Consider the following 17,633-nt stretch of genomic DNA (forward strand, 5'->3'; position numbering starts at 1 on the left):
AATCTGAGAAAAGGGCGAAAGAAAGAAGAAAGAAGAGGAAAGGAAAACAAATTGAATACTCATCAGATTCTGAATCTGATTTTGTAGAAGAGTTGATAAAATCAAAATAAAAAAAAACCAAGAGCCTCTGAAATCGATACTTCACATTTAGAAGAAGAAGAAACAGTTAAACCCAAAAAAAATTTAAAGGTTAGTAAAAGTTTTTTTTTAAAAATTTAAATTAAAATTATCTGTTTAATTTTGTTCTAATTTCGAGTTTAATTGTGAATAGTATAGGACATGTTTTATGTTCTGTTATTTGTGTATAAAATATTTAACATATAATTTTATTATAGAAGTGTATGAAATATTTGTATCAAGTTTTTATGACATTGTTGACTATTAATATCCATAATAAAACTACATACTTTATGTTTTGATTTTGTATATTTAGTTTTGAATAAATTGTGTATGACAGAATGTTGTAAGTTTGTATGAATTTGTATGAAATGCTACATCTATTTTATTACATTATAAATGTATAAACAATGTATGAATTGTGTATGATTATATTGTATTACGTTTGTATATTATGTGTATGAAATTACATATTTTTTTCTATTACAGTATCAATATATGAAACATGTATCAATTGTGTATGATTCACTGTATTAATTTGGTATGATATGTGTATGAAATTCCATATTTGTTTCACTTACCTATCAACATATGAGTAATGTATCAATTTGTGTATGATTAATGTATTAAGTTTGTATGCTATGTGTATGAAATTCTATATTTTGTTTTTTTTTTTCACATTAGCAATGTATGAATATAGTATGATAAACATATTAATTTAATTTTTACAATTTTTTAGGAGAAGAAGACACAAACACATTTGTCTTCATGTATTAACATGAATGTGTTTGCGGATTTGTTGACCTTTTTAGGTCAAGATAAGTTTCAACAATTCCTAGATAAAACACCTTTTGGATTTTTTTATAATTTGCATCACATTAAAATCCCAATGTCAATTGTTGAGACACTTATTTCTACTTGGGAATGAAAATATTAGGGATGACATGTTTGTCATAAAAGTAAATGATAAAGAGTTACATTTAGGGTTAAAAGAGTTTGTTGCTATAATCGATTTGAAATGTGGACCTGTTTCTGATTTTGTATCCAAACAGACTCATTGCTGAAAATTTTGGGGATTTTAATAAAGTATCCAAGTCAGATTTTTATTACAAGTTTAAATTGAAAATTTTTTGGAAAGAAGATGACCGTCTAAAAATCGGGATCTTGTACTTTATTTCTTCTTTTCTAACTGCATCAGACCCTTCAAAAACAACAATTTCAAAATTGTATTTTGATTTGATCGAGTCTGGACAGTATGTCACATTCCCTTGGGCAAATGAGTGTTTTAATACACTCAAAGCATGCAGTCAAAAATTTAAAAAAATCCATCGTCATTCAAATTTAGCCAGTTCCACATAGCATTGTAGATATGGTTTTATGAGTGTTGTCATCCATTTGAAAACACAATTGATATACGTGTTTCAAATCGCACACCGAGAATCCTGAACTAGAAGACACCTAATGACGTCATTTTCTTGACGATTTGAAGAAAACAATTTTTCAGAACACATGACAATCAGGTATTTTTCATAGAATGTTATTAGATTCATTATAATTCATTATAAATTATAAATTTTTTATTTGCTGCAGCATAAATTCAGAAATATGATTTTCTCTGAAGAAGAGTTAAATCTCATGGACGAAACCATTTTAAATCAGTCCAGCAGCCACCATGATTCAGAAAATCACAGATCATCGGAAAATCGTGCAGTTGATAGTGAACATAAAGTTGAAGAATTGAAAGCTGATATTGTAACGACCTGTTTAGTCATTTTGAGCAGCAGATTTTATTTCTGGAAAAACTGTGTGAGTCGACGGAACCCACGACGGACCGTCATGGGCACGACGGGCCGTCGAGGGGGTCTCGTTCCAAAACACTTAGAATTCTGAAATTTGGGTACTGAAATCGACTCTCTGAACTTCGTGACGACATGGCAGGACGGACCGTCGTGGGCACGACGGACCGTCACAGACTCTTCAAGGAAATTGAGTCTCTGAACTTTGTGACGGAAGCAGCAGGACGGACCGTCGCAGGCACGACGGGCCGTCACAGGCTGCGTAATCCCAGGCTGGGTCGGATTTCTGTTTAGTAATTTAAGGGGCGTTTTGGACTATTCCTGCTTTAATTATAAAGTTAGTGGGTTAATGTTAATAAGTCTAATTACTTGGGGGTTAAAAGAGGTAACCTTGAGTTAATTAGTGGGATATTATTGCCATCTTTATACTTAATTATATGCTAATTAGGGTAAAAGAAAGAGGGTTTGAATAAGAAAAAGAAAAAGAACAGAAAGAGAGGGAGAACGAGTAGAGAGAGAGAGAAACGAAGAGGACAACAAGAATTTGGGGAATTTGCTTGCTTGATCACGAATCTTCGGTGGAGGTAGGTTATGGTTTATGCTATTCGTAGTAAACTCTTAATAGCGAATGATATGTATTGGGTAGTATTGTAAACCCTTCTATATGCTTAATTGTATGCTTGTATGAATGTGATTATATAATTGTGATAAAATAAGCATGATGAAGCTATTGAATCCCAAATCTTGAAAAACCCTAATCTACTTTGTTAATGAGATTGATGATGCCTTAGTATAAAAGAAGGCTTGATGAACTAAAGTAATGGGGTTGATGATGCCTTGGTAGTAAAGAAGGATTGATGAATTAATAGAATGAGATTAGTGGAGCGGGTGTCACGAACCGACACGTAGTATTAGGGGGACCGGGTGTCACGAACCGACACGTAGAATTAGGGGATCGGGTGTCACGAACCGACACGTAGAATTAGGGGGACCGGGTGTCACGAACCGACACGTAGAATTAGGGGATCGGGTGTCACGAACCGACACGTAGAATTAGGGGATCGGAGTGTCACGTACCGACACATAGTAGTAGGGGAGCGGAGTGTCACGTACCGACACAAGAGGAATAAAGATAAAGAATCTTGAAAGATGTTAATATACTCAATCTAATGAACCTAATTCCCAAAAGAGTATGGTATTGAGGCTTGAGTCCTCATGTGTGAACTTGGCGGTGCTTATTAATGATTATAGAACTTGTTGTTGCTACACGTTGAGTATTGTAGTTGATTTATGATATTAACTGATATATACTGTTTTCTATTTTGAGTTGGCCGATGATATCTACTCAGTACCCGTGTTTTGTACTGACCCCTACTTGTATTTGTTTTCTTTGTTATTTGTGGAGTGCAGCAAACGTACCGTCGTCTTCAACTCAACCGCAACTCTAGCCAGTCTTCATTACACCGGATTTCAGGGTGAGCTAATGCTTCTAGCTTGGACTGGATCTTCTTCCTCATGTCTTGATGCCTTGAAGTTCCGGCATGGACTAGCTTTTGTTTATTTTAGCTTCTTAGAATACTCTTAGTTTAGTAATTTGATCATAGATGTTCTTGTGGTGATGACTTCCAGATTTTGGGGAATAATAGATGTTGAATTTTAGAAGTTATTGAATTGGTTTTTATTAATGAGTTTAAGTCTTCCGCATTACTTTCTGTTGATATTAAATTGAAATGTTAAGGTTTAGATTGGTTGGTTCGCTCACATAGGAGGGTAAGTGTGGGTGCCAGTCGCGGCTCGGTTTTGGGTCGTGACAAACTTGGTATCAGAGCATTAGGTTCGTTGGTCTCATCACACAAGAACGAGTCTAGTAGAGTCTTAAGGAACGGTAGGGGGACGCCTTTACTTTTCTTTGAGAGGCTATAGGACTTTAGGAAAATTCCATTCTTTCTTTCTTTCGTGCTATTACTTGAATCCAATTGGTATCTAGGTGATACAAATTGGTATCTGACCATCTTCACTCTATTTCGCAGATGGCCAGAACTAGAGCAACGACTACGTCAACACCAGCACCGGCGGGACAGGGTGCGTCTGAGCCAGCCACTGGGGCTGTAGCTCGAGGAAGAGCAGCGGCAAGAGGCCGTGGTAGAGGTCGTGGGAGGACGTCCTCTAGGGGAAGAGGACAAGCACCTGCCCCATCTGGTACTAGGGCGGTGACTCCTCCACCGACTGAGGAAGTAGTAATAGAGGGTGAGGAAGGGGAGAATGAACAAGTACAGAATGAGGGATTGCCACCCCAACCTACCCCAGAGATGATCAATCAGGTTCTGGCTTATCTTAGTGGGTTATCTGATCAAGGCCAGACACCTCCAGTGTTTTCTGCACCAACACCTCAGGTTCCGGAAGTACAACAGGCAACTGCTGCGGCTCCCCGCATGGATGCTCCATTGGAAATAGGCACGTTTCCTCGTTTGACTACAGGGCCTATAATGACAAGCGATCAGCATGAACTTTTCAGTAAGTTCTTGAAATTGAAACCTCCAGTCTTCAAGGGTGCTGAATCTGAGGATGCCTACGATTTTCTGGTTGATTGTCATGAGTTACTACATAAAATGGGCATAGTGGAACGATTTGGCGTTGAGTTTGTAACCTATCAGTTTCAGGGAAATGCCAAAATGTGGTGGCGGTCACATGTTGAGTGTCAACCCGCACAGGCACCACCTATGACTTGGGCGTCATTCTCTAGCTTATTTATGGAGAAGTATATCCCCCGGACCTTGAGGGATAGGAGGAGAGATGAGTTCTTGAGCCTAGAGCAAGGCAGAATGACGGTCACTGCGTATGAGGCTAAGTTTCGTGCATTATCTAGGTATGCCACCCAGCTTTGCTTCAGTTCACAAGAGCGGATTCGCCGTTTTGTGAAAGGGTTGAGGTCAGATTTGCGGATTTCAGCCTTACAGGTAGCGGCTACAGCGAAATCCTTCCAGGAAGTGGTAGACTTCGTGATAGAGGTGGAGGGAGTGAAGCCAGATGACTTCACCATGGCATCGACATCTAAAAGGTTTCGAAAGGGAGGTGAGTTTAATGGTTCTTACTCTAGAGGACAGGGTTCAGGAGGTTACTCAGTCCGACCAATTCAGTCTTCACTACAGACTGTAGTTGGGGGTCCACCTCAGACCGGTCAACATTTCTCTGAGGTTGGAGGTTATTCCCAGACCTCGTCATTCTCACAGAGACCTATGCTAGACTCCAGAGAATGTTATGGATGTGGGGAGACTGGACATATTAGGAGGAATTGTCCAAAACAGAGTTATAGACCCCCAATAGCTAGAGGTAGAGGTGGTCATGGTAGAGGCCGTTATTCTGGAGGACGTGGTGGCCGAGGTAATGGTGGTCACCAAAACGGCCGGGGTGACGGACAAACTGGAGCTACTACAACACCACATGGTAGGGGCAACGGGCAGACAGGTGATAGGGCCCATTGTTACGCTTTCCCTGGGCGGTCTGAAGCGGAGACATCAGATGCTGTTATCACAGGTAATCTTTTGGTTTGTGATTGCATGGCTTCTGTATTATTTGATCCTGGCTCCACATTTTCATATGTATCTTCCTCATTTGCTACTGGTCTTAATTTACATTGTGAATTGCTTGACATGCCTATTCGTGTTTCTACTCCGGTGGGTGAGTCTGTGATAGTCGAAAAGGTATATAGGTCTTGTCTGGTGACTTTTATGGGTAGCAATACTCGTGTAGACTTGGTTATCTTAGAAATGGTTGATTTCGATGTAATTCTGGGTATGACTTGGCTTTCTCCAAATTTTGCAATCTTAGATTGTAATGCTAAAACTGTAACGTTGGCCAAGCCTGGGACAGATCCGTTAGTGTGGGAGGGTGACTACACTTCCACTCCAGTTCGTATCATCTCCTTTCTTCGTGCTAAGAGAATGGTTAGTAAAGGGTGTTTAGCTTTCTTGGCACACCTCAGGGATGATACTACCCAAGTACCTTCAATTGAGTCGGTTTCGGTAGTCCGTGAGTTTCTAGATGTGTTCCCTGCAGACCTTCCTGGTATGCCACCGGATAGGGATATTGACTTTTGCATTGATCTGGAGCCGGGTACTCGTCCCATTTCCATACCCCCTTATAGAATGGCTCCAGCAGAGTTAAGGGAGTTAAAAGCCCAACTTCAAGAATTGTTAGGGAAAGGCTTTATTAGACCGAGTGCATCCCCTTGGGGTGCTCCTGTTTTGTTTGTGAAGAAGAAAGATGGGAGTCTTCGGATGTGCATAGATTACCGGCAACTAAATAAAGTAACTGTTAAGAACAGGTATCCTCTTCCTCGCATTGATGACTTGTTCGATCAGTTACAAGGTGCTTGTGTCTTCTCTAAGATTGACTTGAGGTCTGGTTATCATCAATTGAAAATACGGGCAGCAGATGTGCCAAAGACTGCTTTTCGAACCAGGTATGGGCATTATGAATTCTTGGTAATGTCCTTTGGACTAACGAATGCCCCTGCTGCTTTCATGAGCTTGATGAACGGGATTTTTAAGCCATATCTGGATCTCTTTGTGATCGTATTTATTGATGATATACTGATATACTCCAAGAGTAAGAAGGAACATGAGGAGCATTTGAGAATTGTGTTGGAAATGTTGAGGGAGAAAAAGCTTTATGCCAAATTCTCCAAGTGTGAGTTTTGGCTAGATTCAGTGTCCTTCTTGGGGCACGTGGTTTCTAAGGATGGAGTGATGGTGGATCCTTCTAAGATCGAAGTAGTGAAGAATTGGGTAAGACCTACTAATGTGTCAGAAATAAGAAGCTTTGTTGGTTTAGCCAGTTACTACCGTCGATTTGTCAAGGGATTCTCTTCTATTGCTTCCCAATTGACGAACTTGACTAAGCAGAATGTTCCATTTGTATGGTCGGATGAATGTGAGGAAAGCTTTCAGAAACTCAAGACCTTGTTGACTACCGCACCTATCCTTACCTTGCCAGTAGAGGGTAAGAACTTCATTGTGTATTGTGATGCATCCTATTCTGGTTTGGGTGCAGTGCTAATGCAAGAGAAGAACGTAATTGCGTATGCTTCGAGGCAACTAAAGGTGCATGAACGTAATTATCCGACCCACGATTTGGAGTTGGCTGCGGTAGTGTTTGCATTAAAGCAATGGAGACACTATCTATATGGGGTTAAGTGTGAAGTCTATACGGATCATCGTAGCCTACAGTATGTCTTTACTCAGAAAGATTTGAATTTGAGACAGAGGAGATGGATGGAACTACTGAAGGATTATGATGTTACCATCTTGTATCACCCAGGAAAGGCTAATGTTGTGGCAGACGCCTTAAGTAGAAAAGCAGGGAGCATGGGTAGTTTAGCTCACTTACAAGCTTCTAGACGCCCATTGGCTAGAGAGGTTCAGACTCTGGCTAATGACCTTATGAGGTTGGAAGTAAATGAGAAGGGAGGATTTTTGGCCAGTGTGGAGGCGAGATCTTCTTTTCTTGACAAGATCAAGGGAAAACAGTTTAATGATGAGAAATTGATCCGGATCCGAGATAAAGTGTTGCGAGGAGAGGCTAAAGAAGCAAAAATCGATGAGGAAGGTGTTTTGAGAATCAAGGGAAGGGTATGTGTACCCCGTGTTGATGATTTGATCAACACTATTCTGACAGAGGCTCATAGTTCAAGGTATTCTATACATCCTGGTGCAACCAAGATGTATCGTGACCTAAAGCAACACTTTTGGTGGAGTAGAATGAAGCGCGACATTGTTGATTTTGTTGCCAAATGTCCAAATTGTCAACAAGTAAAGTATGAACACCAGAGGCCCGGAGGAACACTTCAGAGAATGCCCATTCCTGAATGGAAATGGGAGAGAATTGCAATGGATTTCGTGGTTGGTCTTCCAAAGACAATGGGTAAGTATGACTCTATTTGGGTGATTGTTGATAGGTTAACTAAGTCTGCTCACTTCATTCCGGTCAAGGTGACGTACAATGCAGAGAAGTTAGCCAAACTTTACATCTCAGAGATTGTTCGGTTGCATGGAGTTCCACTCTCCATCATATCAGATAGAGGTACGCAGTTTACTTCTAAGTTTTGGAGAACATTGCATGCTGAATTAGGTACTAGGTTGGACCTTAGTACTGCATTCCACCCTCAGACCGATGGACAGTCTGAGCGAACGATTCAAGTGTTGGAGGATATGCTTCGTGCATGTGTGATAGAATTTGGTGGCCATTGGGATAGCTTCTTACCCTTAGCGGAGTTTTCATACAATAATAGCTATCACTCAAGTATTGACATGGCTCCATTCGAAGCATTGTATGGGAGGAGATGTAGGTCTCCCATTGGGTGGTTTGATGCATTTGAGGTTAGACCTTGGGGTACTGACCTTTTGAGGGATTCATTAGAGAAGGTGAAATCTATTCAAGAAAAGCTTTTAGCGGCGCAAAGTAGGCAAAAGGAATATGCAGATCGAAAGGTTAGAGACTTGGAGTTTATGGAGGGTGAGCAAGTCTTGCTGAAGGTTTCGCCCATGAAAGGGGTGATGCGGTTTGGTAAAAGAGGTAAACTAAGCCCAAGGTATATTGGACCATTTGAAGTACTTAAGCGAGTAGGGGAGGTGGCTTATGAATTAGCCTTGCCTCCAGGACTGTCAGGAGTGCATCCGGTATTTCATGTGTCTATGTTGAAAAGATACCATGGGGATGGAAACTACATCATTCGTTGGGATTCAGTTCTGCTTGATGAGAATTTGTCTTATGAGGAGGAGCCTGTTGCCATTCTAGATAGAGAAATTCGCAAGTTGAGATCAAGGGAGATTGCATCCATCAAAGTTCAATGGAAGAATCGACCAGTTGAAGAGGCCACTTGGGAGAAGGAGGCTGATATGCAAGAAAGATACCCACACCTGTTTACAGATTCAGGTACTCCCTTTCGCCCTTGTTTTTCTTCTTGTGATCGTTCGAGGACGAACGATGGGTAAATTGGTATCTATTGTAACGACCTGTTTAGTCGTTTTGAGCAGCAGATTTTATTTCTGGAAAAACTGTCTGAGTCGACGGAACCCACGACGGACCGTCATGGGCACGACGGGCCGTCGAGGGGGTCTCGTTCCAAAACACTTAGAATTCTGAAATTTGGGTACTGAAATCGACTCTCTGAACTTCGTGACGACATGGCAGGACGGACCGTCGTGGGCACGACGGACCGTCACAGACTCTTCAAGGAAATTGAGTCTCTGAACTTTGTGACGGAAGCAGCAGGACGGACCGTCGCAGGCACGACGGGCCGTCACAGGCTGCGTAATCCCAGGCTGGGTCGGATTTCTGTTTAGTAATTTAAGGGGCGTTTTGGACTATTCCTGCTTTAATTATAAAGTTAGTGGGTTAATGTTAATAAGTCTAATTACTTGGGGGTTAAAAGAGGTAACCTTGAGTTAATTAGTGGGATATTATTGCCATCTTTATACTTAATTATATGCTAATTAGGGTAAAAGAAAGAGGGTTTGAATAAGAAAAAGAAAAAGAACAGAAAGAGAGGGAGAACGAGTAGAGAGAGAGAGAAACGAAGAGGACAACAAGAATTTGGGGAATTTGCTTGCTTGATCACGAATCTTCGGTGGAGGTAGGTTATGGTTTATGCTATTCGTAGTAAACTCTTAATAGCGAATGATATGTATTGGGTAGTATTGTAAACCCTTCTATATGCTTAATTGTGTGTATGCATGATGTGATTTTGTATATAATTGTGATAAAATAAGCATGATGAAGCTATTGAATCCCAAATCTTGAAAAACCCTAATCTACTTTGTTAATGAGATTGATGATGCCTTGGTATAAAAGAAGGCTTGATGAACTAAAGTAATGGGGTTGATGATGCCTTGGTATAAAAGAAGGATTGATGAATTAATAGAATGAGATTAGTGGAGCGGGTGTCACGAACCGACACGTAGTATTAGGGGGACCGGGTGTCACGAACCGACACGTAGAATTAGGGGAGCGGGTGTCACGAACCGACACGTAGAATTAGGGGGACCGGGTGTCACGAACCGACACGTAGAATTAGGGGACCGGGTGTCACGAACCGACACGTAGAATTAGGGGATCGGGTGTCACGAACCGACACGTAGAATTAGGGGACCGGGTGTCACGAACCGACACGTAGAATTAGGGGATCGGGTGTCACGAACCGACACGTAGAATTAGGGGACCGGGTGTCACGAACCGACACGTAGAATTAGGGGATCGGGTGTCACGAACCGACACGTAGAATTAGGGGGACCGGGTGTCACGAACCGACACGTAGAATTAGGGGATCGGGTGTCACGAACCGACACGTAGAATTAGGGGGACCGGGTGTCACGAACCGACACGTAGAATTAGGGGATCGGGTGTCACGAACCGACACGTAGAATTAGGGGGACCGGGTGTCACGAACCGACACGTAGAATTAGGGGATCGGGTGTCACGAACCGACACGTAGAATTAGGGGGACCGGGTGTCACGAACCGACACGTAGAATTAGGGGATCGGGTGTCACGAACCGACACGTAGAATAAGGGGATCGGGTGTCACGAACCGACACGTAGAATTAGGGGATCGGAGTGTCACGTACCGACACATAGTAGTAGGGGAGCGGAGTGTCACGTACCGACACAAGAGGAATAAAGATAAAGAATCTTGAAAGATGTTAATATACTCAATCTAATGAACCTAATTCCCAAAAGAGTATGGTATTGAGGCTTGAGTCCTCATGTGTGAACTTGGCGGTGTTTATTAATGATTATAGAACTTGTTGTTGCTACACGTTGAGTATTGTAGTTGATTTATGATATTATCTGATATATACTGTTTTCTATTTTGAGTTGGCCGATGATATCTACTCAGTACCCGTGTTTTGTACTGACCCCTACTTGTATTTGTTTTCTTTGTTATTTGTGGAGTGCAGCAAACGTACCGTCGTCTTCAACTCAACCGCAACTCTAGCCAGTCTTCATTACACCGGATTTCAGGGTGAGCTAATGCTTCTAGCTTGGACTGGATCTTCTTCCTCATGTCTTGATGCCTTGAAGTTCCGGCATGGACTAGCTTTTGTTATTTTAGCTTCTTAGAATACTCTTAGTTTAGTAATTTGATCATAGATGTTCTTGTGGTGATGACTTCCAGATTTTGGGGAATAATAGATGTTGAATTTTTAGAAGTTATTGAATTGTCTTTTTATTAATGAGTTTAAGTCTTCCGCATCGTATTTTGTTCATTATGGTTAAAATGTTAAGGTTTAGATTGGTTGGTTCGCTCACATAGGAGGGTAAGTGTGGGTGCCAGTCGCGGCCCGGTTTTGGGTCGTGACAGATATGCAGAGGTACAAGTACAAAATTCAAATTAAAATAATTTTTTTTTAAATTACAATATACATATCAAAGACTTACTCTTTTTAATTAACAGGTTAATGCAGAGTTGAAAGAACTCAAACTCACTGTAAGTTCCAACATATTTTTAAAGAATTAATATAATTACCTTATAATCTATTTATATATAAAAAATTTTATGTACAACGATAAGGTTGACAAGCACATGGCTAATATCAAGAGTTATGTTGATAACTCGACCAAACTGATAACTGAAGAGATTCGATTGTCAAGAGGAGAACAAACACAAGAAGAACAACAAGAGGTATATATATATATGTATACTTTATGTATGAATATTGTTTGATAAATATATAAATTGATGTTTTCATACTAGTTATTTATTTATATAATTATCACTCTTTTTCACTATTAAATGAACTAATATAACAACACATCATACATATATATATATATATGTGAATTATGTATATATTCATCATTTATATATAAATGTTATGTATTAATCATGTATGAAATTTGTATTTCTAAAATTACGTATGATTAATGAAAAAATGATTTATTAAATTGATATATATGTATACTTTATATATGAATATTGTTTGTTAAATATATAAATTGATGTTTTCATACTAGTTGTTTATTTATATTATTATCACTCTTTTTTACTATTAAATGAACTAATATAACAACACATCATACATACATATATATATATATATATATATATATATGTGTGTGTGTGTGTGTGTGTGTGAATTATGTATATATTCATCATTTTATATATAAATGTTATGTAATAATCATGTATGAAATTTGTATTTCTAAAATTACGTATGATTAATGAAAAAAATGATGTATTAAACATATATGCAATTTTTTTTTTTGCAATATATTATTTTATTTCTTACAAATAATTCAGAATACATTAATATATGAAAAAATTACATATTATCTGAAAACTATTTTCAGGACAACGTCAACCAACATGCTGCACAATCTGATCCAACAACTATGCCTACAGTTTCAATCGGACAACACGTCCAAATGTCAAACACAACTGGTACGATATATTCATTTTTATCACATAAATGTAAATTTAAGAAATTATTTTTATTTAACTATTTATTATTTTTTATGTATATGAAGCTCAAAAGTCAACTGATGATTGTTTCAATGTTGACGCACCTACAACGTCAAAATCAAAACAACCAACATTGGACGATTATCCTGATTTTACCATGACACAAATAATTGCACTTGATACAATTCTTAATGCTACCACGAATCCAAATGTGCAAACAAGACATAAGAATCTAGGAAAATACGATTCTTCTCCTTATATCAGAATGTCGGAAGGGGAAAGCAGTTCAAATAGAGTACCTACATTCTTTGAAATCAAACATCCATTCCAAAATCACAATGGATTTGATGTTCCAGTTGAACTGATTGAGGAGAATTTTTAAAGATGTGTCAAGCAGGCGTGGCGGGTACTTTGTAAGATGAACAAAATTATTTTATTTAATTTCACAATTCCAAAATTAATATAACACTTATTTAAATATATACATGAAAGCAGCATATTCCAAGGTTAAAAATACATTTCATCCTCAAATGGACTTTGGCGTTGTCAAAATCGGAGAAAAGAATTTTTTTCACATAAAGAGTCAACCGGGCAGACCTTGGGAGGACGGGGTAAGACATTTTTTGAATTAATTATCATGGTGTTGAGTTGCAGTGATATACATATGAATATTTTTTGTATGAATTATGTGTGAACTGTGAACGAAACATATGGATATTTTTTTTTTGAAACAGCATATTAATACAATAAAGTATTATCTCCGAAAAAAGGCAGAATACTCTCAGACAGTCACTTCTTACAGTACAGTTGATTGTTGGTTTATGGCGTGGATTGATAACATTGAGAAACAGTGGAGACAGTCAGAATGTGACATGAGATGCATTTCACAAGACCATGATGTTGGACAATTCATTAGAGGATATAAGTTGCTTGCTAACATTCCGTGGGATAGGGTTGACGAAGTAATCATCCCAGTCAACATCAACGAAAAATTCCATTGGTTCCTTGTTGTATTCTGGATCAAACGTAGATGTCTATATGTCTATGATTCGATGATGGGAGGATCTGTTCATTCAAGAAAAGTTAAAGAAGCTGTTGATAAACTTGCAACCATGATTCCTTTATTTCTGACGAGCACAGGGTTTTATGGCAAAAGGCTTGATTTGTAAGCGAATAATCTCCCTGATTATCAACAAAAGTCTCACTCTGAACCTCTCAGTATCAAGAATGTTACACATATTCCTCAACAAGAAGAAAGTTCAAAGTATGTATACTTCTTACATTATTTTTTATTCATCTTAAATTAAATTTGCTTTATAGTCATTACAAATTTTTTTATTATTTCAATTTTTTACAGTGATTGTGGTCTATACACATCTCTCTTTGCCGAATACATGAGCAATGGTGTTTTTGATATATCACATATTGATATTTATTCAAAATATCATCGTCAAAGATATGGTACATTACTTTGGCATTATGCAAAATCAAAGAACGATGAAGGCGCAATAAGTGAAAGTGAAGTTACAGGAACAGTTGCTAGCAAGAAGGGTGGACCTCGAACTCATAAAGAACAAGTTATGGACACCACCAATTATCCTACTCCAAAATTCCGTAACAGGAAGTAGAAATCTTCATAGCACAATGTACATTTTTTTGAATGACTTGTTTTTTTTTTAACTTATGAACAATTTATGTAATTGCCCAGGTTTTTATTATGAATATTGATGGTTTTATATAAATTATTAATGATTATTACTAATTAAAAAATTGTCTCACTTTAAAATATAGGAACACTGTATGAATCATGTATGAACATTATATGAATTATGAATGTCATATTATAATTTGATATATAGAACATAGACAAATGTTATATATATATATATATATATATATATATACTTTTTTTTAAAAAAATAATTTATATAAATGACAGTCTGCTTCAATATATTTTTTATAAATGTTAAATGTGTATGATATTTGTATAAATTGCACTTTTCAATATGTAATGTTAAATTCTTATATGCATAATGTATGAAAAATATATGAAATAGTACTGACATATGATTCAACATGACAATATGAATAAATATATAATTATACCTTAATAAATGTGTATGACTCTTGCATAAATTTGTTTTGTATGAATACTATATGAATACTGTATACTTTCAAATACAAACACAAACAGATGTTACTTATATTACTGGTATGAATACTTTATGAAAAATGTATGAATTATATCATATAAATTCTTATACGCATAATGTATGAAAATTATATGAAACTAGTACTGACATATGATTCAACATGACAATATGATTAAATATATAATTATACCTTAATAAATGTGTATGACTTTTGCATAAATTTGTTTTGTATGAATACTATATGAATACTGTATATTTTCAAATACAAACAGAAACAAATGTTACCTATATTACTGGTATGAATACTGTATGAAAAATGTATAAATTATAACATATTATAATTTGATATGTAGAACATAAACATACATTATTTTTATATGCAAGTATTGCTTGTATAAATGTATAAATTTTGTATGTAGTCCTCATTCATTGTGCAATAACTGTATGCATACTATATGATTATATGACGTATTAATGTTAACGAATGTTAATATATGAACAGTTGTATATACAATATATGACATTTGTATGAAAAGTAATATGATTCAATAAAAAAACATGTTATAACAATGTAAACACTCAAAAACACAGATGTAACAGTACGAATTCATTGTTTTTGTACAGGATAATTTGAGCATGTCTTCCTATTGTGTCCAACTTGATGGCATCTATTGCATGTGATTTTTGTCCTCTTGAATTTCACATCTGCGAACCCCTTCCAGCGTTCAAATTTGAGTCTTTCCGCTGATCTTTTTGGACCAGGCGGCATCATTTTAGGCTCTGAAATATAACTAGGTATATCCCATGTACTCTCGCACGGGATAGACTCGACAGGAATGGCATAAGCATCTCTGAAATTCTTGAGGCTATAAAAAGCAGAACAGAAATCTGCTTCATGTAACTTCCTGTACCGGAGAACAGCAATTGCATGACCACACGGTATCTCATAATGTTGAAATCTTCCGCAACTACACATCCTTTTGTCAAATTTACTATGTATTTCTTTGCTCCTTCAGCTACAGCATGCAGATCAACAGTTGAAGGTATCACCTATGTAAAAAAAAAAATTTATACATGCCACTAAATATTAAGAAGTAAAAATACAATACAGTGAAACACATACCCTCATATTGCACGACAACGCAATACTTTTCTGTAGATAAATATCATATTTTTTTGTCAGATCAGATGTTGTCTTATCAGCCTCCTCATTATGCTTGTGAATCCACCTCTGAATTGTTACCCTCATAAACTCAAGAAGTGAAATCAACGGTAACCTCCGTGCTAACCTGTTAACATTATTCAATGACTCCCCGATGTTTGAAGTCATGGTCCATGTGCGCTTACAATTCGAGTAAGCTCTTGATCATTTGCTATAACCAATATCAAACAAGTATGGTCGTATGCGCGTATCTATCTGATCTATTCTTCCCATAATTGTCTCAAACTGTTGTTTCGTATAAGCTTTTGCCAATGAAAAGAACAAAATCTTCAAATCTTCAGTATTTCTATTGAAATTCTTCAACACATTGACTGACAAATGCCATATGCATGCATAATGTTCTGATTCAGGATATACATTTGCAGTCCCTTTCGATATGCTTTCATTTCGGTCTGACATAAAACACATATTTTGTCTAACTCCATATGCTTCTTTAAACTGCTCAAAGAACCATGTCCATGAAGCATCATTTTCAGAATCTACTATCGCATACGCCAACGGAAGTATATGACCTGCTCATTAATTTAAAAAAAAATATCACACAAATCAGAAATATCATTCATATATTTTTTCATTATATTATATAATTAGAAAATTAAATAGGCTAATAATTTACCTCCCGGATCCAATGTGCTGGCAGTTACCATTGTACCACCATATGAACATTTTAATGTCGCACCATCAACAACTACAATTGGCCTACAATATTTCCAACCTCTAATACAAGCTTCTAACGCAACAAATGCGTATAAAAATGTATCACCTTCATTCCTTTTTATTTTCAAAACAGATCCTGGATATGTTTGCTCCAAAATGTAAAAATAATCTGGAAATAACAGTCCAATTCATACATAAAATATACATATTATATACACAAAGAATACACGAAAACATAACAGTACAACTCAATGAGCAATATTTAAATTTATTCTTATTTTCGAAATTACCAGGTAATCTTGCATAAGACTCTGTTGGATCTCCTCGCACCAACTTTACTGCTTTTTCTTTAGCATCCATGCTTGTATGTGTGTAACAACCTGTTTAGTCGGTTCGAACAGTAGAATTATTTTTGATAAAAACTGACTGGGTCGACGAACCACGTGACGGACCGTCATGGTCATGACGGACCGTGATGGACTCCGTCGTCCCATACTTGTGTAATTTCTTCTGCTACTCTCCTCATTACCCTCGACGATAAGTAGGACGAACCGTCATAGGCACGACGGTCCGTCGAGGGCCTTCGTTCCAAAACACTTCAACTCTGGGAATCGGGGTATGGGAGTATTTCTCTGAACTTCATGACGGACCTGCAGGACGGACCGTCATGGATACGACGGACCGTCACAGGGCCTTCGTTCTTAAACACTTCAACTCTTGGAATCTGGGTACTGGGATCGACTCTCTGAACTTCACGACGTACCTGCAGCACGGACCGTCGTAGATACGACGGACCGTCACAAGCTGCGTAACCCCGACTCGGTCAGACTTCCGCTAAATTTTTAAAGGGGTGTTTTGGACTATTCATTATTATTATTATGAAATTAGTGGGAATAATAAGTGTTGAACTTTAGAAGTTATTTAATTGATTACGTTAATAAGTTTTGGATCTTTCGCATTATTTTTACTATTCATAATTGATATACTGGTAAATGTTGGGGTTTAGATTTGTTGGTTCGCTCACCTAGTAGGATAAGTGTGGGTGCCACTCGCGGCTCGTTTTGGGTCGTGACAAACTTGGTATCAGAGCGTTAGGTTCGTTGGTCTCATCACACAAGAACGAGTCTAGTAGAGTTTTGAGGAACGGTAGAGGGACGCCCTTACATTTCTTTGAGAGGCTATAGGACTTTAGGAAAACTCCATTCTTTCTTTCTTTCGTGCTATTAC

At 37.6% G+C, this 17,633-nt stretch overlaps 2 protein-coding genes and 1 pseudogene across 2 annotated transcripts; 2 read left to right on the forward strand and 1 right to left on the reverse strand.

Annotated features, from left to right (window-relative positions):
* The first annotated feature begins 1,722 nt into the window (after positions 1 to 1,722).
* LOC114074451 lies at positions 1,723 to 12,756 on the forward strand. Its single transcript, XM_027912458.1, has 5 exons — positions 1,723 to 1,869; positions 11,367 to 11,399; positions 11,484 to 11,594; positions 12,263 to 12,353; positions 12,440 to 12,756. Exons 1-5 carry the CDS (start codon positions 1,723 to 1,725, stop codon positions 12,754 to 12,756), a joined length of 699 nt encoding a protein of 232 aa, XP_027768259.1.
* A 2,320-nt stretch (positions 12,757 to 15,076) lies between these two features.
* On the reverse strand, positions 15,077 to 16,849 carry LOC107002000. Its single transcript, XM_015199936.2, has 4 exons — positions 16,697 to 16,849; positions 16,366 to 16,575; positions 15,651 to 16,261; positions 15,077 to 15,577 (listed from the first exon to the last, which is right to left on the reverse strand). Exons 1-3 carry the CDS (start codon positions 16,764 to 16,766, stop codon positions 15,894 to 15,896), a joined length of 648 nt encoding a protein of 215 aa, XP_015055422.1. The 5' UTR covers positions 16,767 to 16,849; the 3' UTR covers positions 15,077 to 15,577; positions 15,651 to 15,893.
* LOC107032646 overlaps positions 16,765 to 17,633 on the forward strand; it is a 17,893-nt pseudogene continuing 17,024 nt past the window's right edge.

Source organism: Solanum pennellii, chromosome 10 (genome assembly GCF_001406875.1).
Source record: "Solanum pennellii chromosome 10, SPENNV200".
In the NCBI taxonomy this organism is placed as follows: Eukaryota; Viridiplantae; Streptophyta; class Magnoliopsida; order Solanales; family Solanaceae; genus Solanum; species Solanum pennellii.

Bases quoted from the DNA above. Each gene is read 5' to 3' on its own strand.
- LOC114074451 (XM_027912458.1), top strand. From the start codon at position 1,723: ATGATTTTCTCTGAAGAAGAGTTAAATCTCATGGACGAAACCATTTTA. The intron at 1,870-11,366 runs GTAACGACCTGT...TTTAATTAACAG, and splicing joins AAGAATTGAAAGCTGATATT to GTTAATGCAGAGTTGAAAGA. The intron at 12,354-12,439 runs GTACGATATATT...ATGTATATGAAG, and splicing joins CCAAATGTCAAACACAACTG to CTCAAAAGTCAACTGATGAT.
- LOC107002000 (XM_015199936.2), bottom strand. From the start codon at position 16,766: ATGGATGCTAAAGAAAAAGCAGTAAAGTTGGTGCGAGGAGATCCAACA. The intron at 16,576-16,696 runs GTAATTTCGAAA...TGTTATTTCCAG, and splicing joins GTCTTATGCAAGATTACCTG to ATTATTTTTACATTTTGGAG. The intron at 16,262-16,365 runs GTAAATTATTAG...ATTAATGAGCAG, and splicing joins CAGCACATTGGATCCGGGAG to GTCATATACTTCCGTTGGCG.